The 5,755-nt window shown below is 38.9% G+C and overlaps 2 protein-coding genes across 2 annotated transcripts; both read left to right on the plus strand.

Annotated features, from left to right (window-relative positions):
- The first annotated feature begins 246 nt into the window (after positions 1 to 246).
- LOC100258938 (probable methyltransferase PMT15) lies at positions 247 to 4,160 on the plus strand. Its single transcript, XM_002279384.5, has 6 exons — positions 247 to 1,418; positions 2,032 to 2,242; positions 2,395 to 2,692; positions 2,785 to 3,177; positions 3,245 to 3,322; positions 3,684 to 4,160. The coding sequence occupies exons 1-6, from the start codon at positions 663 to 665 to the stop codon at positions 3,916 to 3,918; spliced, it is 1,971 nt and encodes a 656-aa protein (XP_002279420.2). The 5' UTR covers positions 247 to 662; the 3' UTR covers positions 3,919 to 4,160.
- A 669-nt stretch (positions 4,161 to 4,829) lies between these two features.
- On the plus strand, positions 4,830 to 5,428 carry LOC100260661 (stamen-specific protein FIL1). The gene is made up of 2 exons (XM_002279364.5): positions 4,830 to 5,163; positions 5,251 to 5,428. The coding sequence occupies exons 1-2, from the start codon at positions 4,845 to 4,847 to the stop codon at positions 5,262 to 5,264; spliced, it is 333 nt and encodes a 110-aa protein (XP_002279400.3). The 5' UTR covers positions 4,830 to 4,844; the 3' UTR covers positions 5,265 to 5,428.
- Positions 5,429 to 5,755: the final 327 nt, after the last annotated feature.

Genomic DNA, 5,755 nt, shown 5'->3' on the forward strand with positions numbered 1-5,755 from the left:
AAAAAATATTGGGTGTTACAATTATTGTATAGTCTATGAGAGATTCATTTTTATTGTTCATCTTGAATTTTTATTTTTATATCATGGAAGAATTGTAAGTAGTGGTAAAAGAGTTTCCAATTATGAGAATTGTATTTCTTGTTTACTTGAAGGTGTGCGCATACTATATTATAAATAAAATGATAGAACTTTTGAATAGGAGAAGTCAAGATATCGGTACTTAAAATTCAATGGGAGATGAAAAGATGGAAGGTGAAAGTCGGTAACCAATTTCCATCTACAAGCTAGTTTTCTACCTAAATTGATAACAGAATCAAATTTTATATTTTTTTTTTTCTTCCAAATTTTCATGTGCATATAGATCTAGCACTTAGTTTTTCTCACATATTTCCTAGAAAATCCCATTTACCTCCCTCAATATTCACCTTCCCCACTTCCCTTTTTTGATCACCTGGCCTGTCTCATTTCATCACCTCCCCCACTTCCAGTTCCATGATCATCAAACTCATCTTATAAATTATTTAAGCTATATAATTAATTAATTAATTAATTAATATATTACACAATTTTAAAACTTATCACCCACATGACCAACTTGATTCATCACCCACTTCTCTTCAACTCTCCCTCTTCTCACGTCTTCCAAATCACCATCCATAAATATGGAGACTCCCAATAAAAAGTGGAAGAAACAGACCCAAATAGCCAAACGCCTTTTCCTAGCCATGCCTTCTGCCAAACCCTCCTCAACCTTTTCCTTCTGTACAAAAACCAACATCTATTCACTTGCTGTCATCACCTTCTTCTGCTCCTTCTCTTACTTCCTCGGCTCCTGGCAACACGGCCGCGGCACCACCTCCACAACGGCAGAATTCAGCCTCCGGGGCCGGTGTAACCCATCACAAAACTCCACCAACACAGCCTTGAACGACCCATTCTTGGCACAATTGTCCATAGACTTCTCCACCCATCATGCGGCTGAGGACGGGGTAGCCACCGTGCCGGAGGAGAAGGTGAAAAGCTACCCTGCATGCGGGGTGGAGTACAGTGAGTACACCCCATGTGAGGGGACGAAAAGGGCTTTGAAGTTTGAGAGAGAGAGGTTGATATACAGAGAGAGACACTGTCCAGAGAAAGGTGATCTGTTGAAGTGCCGTATTCCAGCGCCGTACGGGTACAGGAACCCACCGGCGTGGCCGGCAAGTAGGGACGTGGCGTGGTACGCCAATGTGCCGCACAAAGAGTTGACCGTGGAGAAGGCGGTTCAGAACTGGATTATATATGAAGGAGATCGATTCAGATTTCCTGGCGGCGGCACCATGTTTCCCAATGGTGCTGATGCCTACATTGATGATATCGGAAAGTTGATCAATCTCAAAGATGGCTCCATCCGTACCGCCATTGACACTGGCTGTGGGGTAAGATAATTACCTTTTTTATAATTCTTGTATATTCAATTAAAGTTGACTTCAGAATGTTTTCGGATAAATTTTTTTCTTGATTTTTAATTGTAAATAAATAATAAAAAGATAATTAAACATTTTAGATGGGTTAGGAGCTAAAGTTTAAAAATATATTTTAGATTTTAGTTTTAAGATGTTTAATTCACTTTCGAATTGCGTACCGTGAGAGACTTTGGTAGGAATGCGATAAATTAGGGCAAGGAAATTGTAGGAAATGGAGAAAAATCTTCTCACGAGCGTGATGATTCATCTAATTTTGGACAGGTGAAGAGATAGACGTCTGAAATCTTAAGTAATAAGATATGGATAGCTATGAGAGAAGTCAAAGACAGGACACCTACTTACCATTTTGTGCCATAAAGTATCCCACATTTTGTCACTAGTTCTTTGCTTTCCATTCAAATTATTAATGATGTCTTTTCATAGGTAAATAAGAAAAAGATAACATTTCTGAATTATAGTTGGCTTATCTTTCTTTCAAAAATCAAGCCATTGAGCAATATGGATGAGAATGAAATGATAAATCCGGAGACCTTGAAATTCTCTTTGTAAAATTTTAAACATGTAGGTTGCGAGCTGGGGAGCTTATCTTCTTTCTCGGAACATCATCACAATGTCGTTTGCACCGAGGGACACCCATGAAGCACAGGTACAATTTGCTTTGGAGCGAGGAGTTCCTGCTTTGATCGGTGTTCTGGCGTCTATCAGGCTTCCTTATCCGTCTAGGGCCTTTGACATGGCTCATTGCTCTCGCTGCCTCATCCCATGGGGCCAGTATGGTAACCTCATCATCCGTTTCATCCCTTGATGTCACATTGCTTTTCTCTTTAATTTAATGTCTGCAGCGCCATTGATCTGAGGGGGAAATCATAGAGTTAGTTTCAATTTGGGTGTACTTATAGTTTTTTTTTTGGGGCATGCCATGGAGCAGATGGGGTTTACTTGATTGAAGTTGATCGCGTTCTCCGGCCGGGTGGCTACTGGGTGCTTTCTGGGCCGCCAATCAACTGGAAGAAACATTGGAGAGGGTGGGAGAGAACAGAGAAAGATTTGAAGGCTGAGCAGCAAACCATTGAGAATGTAGCTAAGAGCCTTTGCTGGAAAAAGTTAGTGGAAAAAGATGATATAGCAATTTGGCAGAAACCAATTAATCATTTATACTGCAAGGTTAACAGGAAGATTACTCAGAATCCACCATTCTGCCTGCCACAAGATCCGGATAGGGCCTGGTTCGTGCATTATAACTTCATTTGTTTCTGGTAATCAATTTTCGTGTTTTTAATGCTTATGCTCAAGTTTGATTCAACATGATTGTTTTCAGGTATACGAAAATGGAAACCTGTTTGACTCCCTTGCCTGAAGTTTCATACAGTCAAGAACTTGCAGGTGGGGAATTGGCGAAATGGCCTGAGAGATTAAATGTGATCCCGCCAAGGATCAGTAGTGGGAGTATAAACGGGGTTACAGCTGAGATTTTCCAACTTAATTCAGAACTATGGAAGAAGAGAATGTCATATTATAAAGCTGTGAACAATCAGCTTCGGCAGCCCGGAAGGTACCGAAACCTTCTAGACATGAATGCCTACCTGGGTGGATTTGCTGCAGCTCTAGTTGAAGATCCAGTTTGGGTGATGAATGTGGTTCCAGTAGACGCAAAAATCAACACATTAGGAGTGATTTATGAAAGGGGACTGATCGGAACATATCAGAACTGGTAAATTCGGTCTCATTTCATTCTCAATATGTCCAAAAGCTTGCTGCTGATAAGTGTTTTGTTGCAGGTGTGAAGCCATGTCTACTTACCCGAGGACATATGACCTCATTCATGCTGATTCAGTGTTCAGCCTCTATAAGGACAGGTGATCATTTACATAAATGTTATCGTCTGTATAATGTCTAACACAAGGCAAAAAGAACACAAATGTTTCACAGAAGTTTTGATGCTTAGAACTAGAGTTACCAATATACCCAATTCTACCACTACATGAGAGGGGGAAGGGGCATATTTGAAAGTAACATACACACCCACATGAATGAATTAAAGATACTATCTCAACCTCCTCTGTTATTTGACTTATAGGATCCCAGCTTTGTGAGATCCCTCTAAGCTTCAAATTCTGATTTATATGGGAAAAAGGGTGATAACTGATGACAACTTAACAAACATGAGAGAATCATTCATCCTGGAAACTTCATTTTTTGCTTTAACTTGCATTACAGATGTGAGATGGAAGATATTCTGTTAGAAATGGATAGAATTTTAAGGCCTGAAGGAAGCGTGATACTTCGAGATGATGTTGATGTTCTGGTGAAGATCAAGAGGATCACTGATGGGCTGAATTGGATGAGTCGAATTGTAGACCATGAAGATGGTCCTCATCAGAGGGAGAAGCTTTTGTTTGCAGTAAAATCATATTGGACAGCACCTGCTGCTGCTGACCAAGAAGGATCCTGAGAAACTTCTTTTAGCTTTCTTTTGAAATGTCTTCTACATTTTTTTTATTCTGATTCTTTATAATTTGTTTGAGGCAATTAAGACAGCCTTAATTTAGCTTATGTTGAATTGTTTATTTATGGGCAACTATAGTCTATATGCCATGCTAGTAGCTGTCTATAGAATATGTCTTAGTGCCCACTTTCCTACCATGTTACCTAGCTACCAAATAATCTAATGGTTTTTGACTTTGGTGTGCATTAGACTTTATATTTTGTACACGTAATGTTTAGACTTGAACAGGTTTATGCCAATTATTGATATTTTATGCCGTACATCTTGAACCATGCACCCCACTTATATTTCACATTGGAATTGAATATGCATGGGTCCTTTTTTTTGTGTCCTTCTAAATATGGGTCACATACGAGAACATGGTTTGCACCATCTTGACAAGCAAGGATCATAAAAAAAAAAAAGAATTATTTGATTAAAATGAATGAAATGATTCCAAATCCACAAATCTAATCCGTTCAAACATTATTTTTATAAGAAAAATGTTGGTAATTTTCTCAAAAACGGATAATTTTTAGGTTGAAAAAATATAAAGGATTAGATTTATGAAATAAGGATTATTTCATCCCTTTCAATCAAACAACCTTTAAAAAAATGTTGGATCACTTCATCATAGATGCGGATGTCCGGTTTCATGCTTAAATTTTGAATAAAAGAAAACTGAATTGATGTAACTAAAATTTTCCCCAAAATTGAGGAAATAATTTCCAATGACATGGTATTTAGGAGTCATGCATTCTGTAACTACAGTTCTAACTTCAACATAAATGGGATGAGCCCAATACTCAAGTTAGGTTACTCATGAAAACATCCACATCTTAGCATCATCAGCCAACTATAAGTGGACATAAAGCCCTAGAAAATGAGACAGAATGGTTAAAGAAGCCAAGGCAGAACTAGTCATGGCAGCTGCGCGTTCCCTCTTCTCTCTCCGATTTCGAGCTACACTTCTCTTGGTTGTTGCACTAGTGGCACGCACACAGATGGCTTGGTCGCAGCCTTCAGCCTGCTCAACACAGCTCAACAACCTAAGTGTGTGTGCACCATTCGTGGTCCCTGGTGCCCCTGACAGCACCCCAAGTGCTGACTGCTGCACTGCACTTCAAACAATAGACGATGCCTGCATGTGCAGCACTCTCAGGATTGCTTCTCGTCTTCCTTCTCACTGCAATCTCACTCCCGTCACTTGCGGTAATCTCTCTCTCTCTCTCTCTCTCTCATTTATTAGAACAATGCTTGACTATTGTCTAATAAAATTATATTCTGTGTTTTCTGTAGACGTAAATGCATGATGTGGATGAAGACTGATCCAGGAATAATGTTGGGGCGTTATCTTTTCGTTTTGCTTTCTTTCTTTTTGCCCTTTTTTTTTCCAGTCTCCTGTTCTGAAGAGCCCTGTCATGCAGATCAGGGAGAGAACTTCATGTTATGAAATAAAGAGAACATGTTTCTACTAGTGAAAGGAACTTAGAATAATCTGAGCATATGTTGAGAACATGTATCCAAAATACAAGTTATGGTATGTCATGAACCTACATGCTAATAATTGCAATTAGATATATAATCACATAATTTAAACAACATGACAGACCAATATTGCATATGGAACCTATCTTCCAGGTCACCAGGTTATACAGGCCAGTCTTGGGTGGGTTCATTTTCCCCATCTTTGTCAATGAGTTCGAAAATATTTGCTCATGTATATATATATATATATATACATATACATATATGAGAGAGAACTAGACCATCTAGATGAGCATCTTGGTCCACATCCATATAT

The sequence above is a fragment of the Vitis vinifera genome, chromosome 16 (assembly GCF_030704535.1).
Source record: "Vitis vinifera cultivar Pinot Noir 40024 chromosome 16, ASM3070453v1".
Classification (NCBI taxonomy): Eukaryota; Viridiplantae; Streptophyta; class Magnoliopsida; order Vitales; family Vitaceae; genus Vitis; species Vitis vinifera.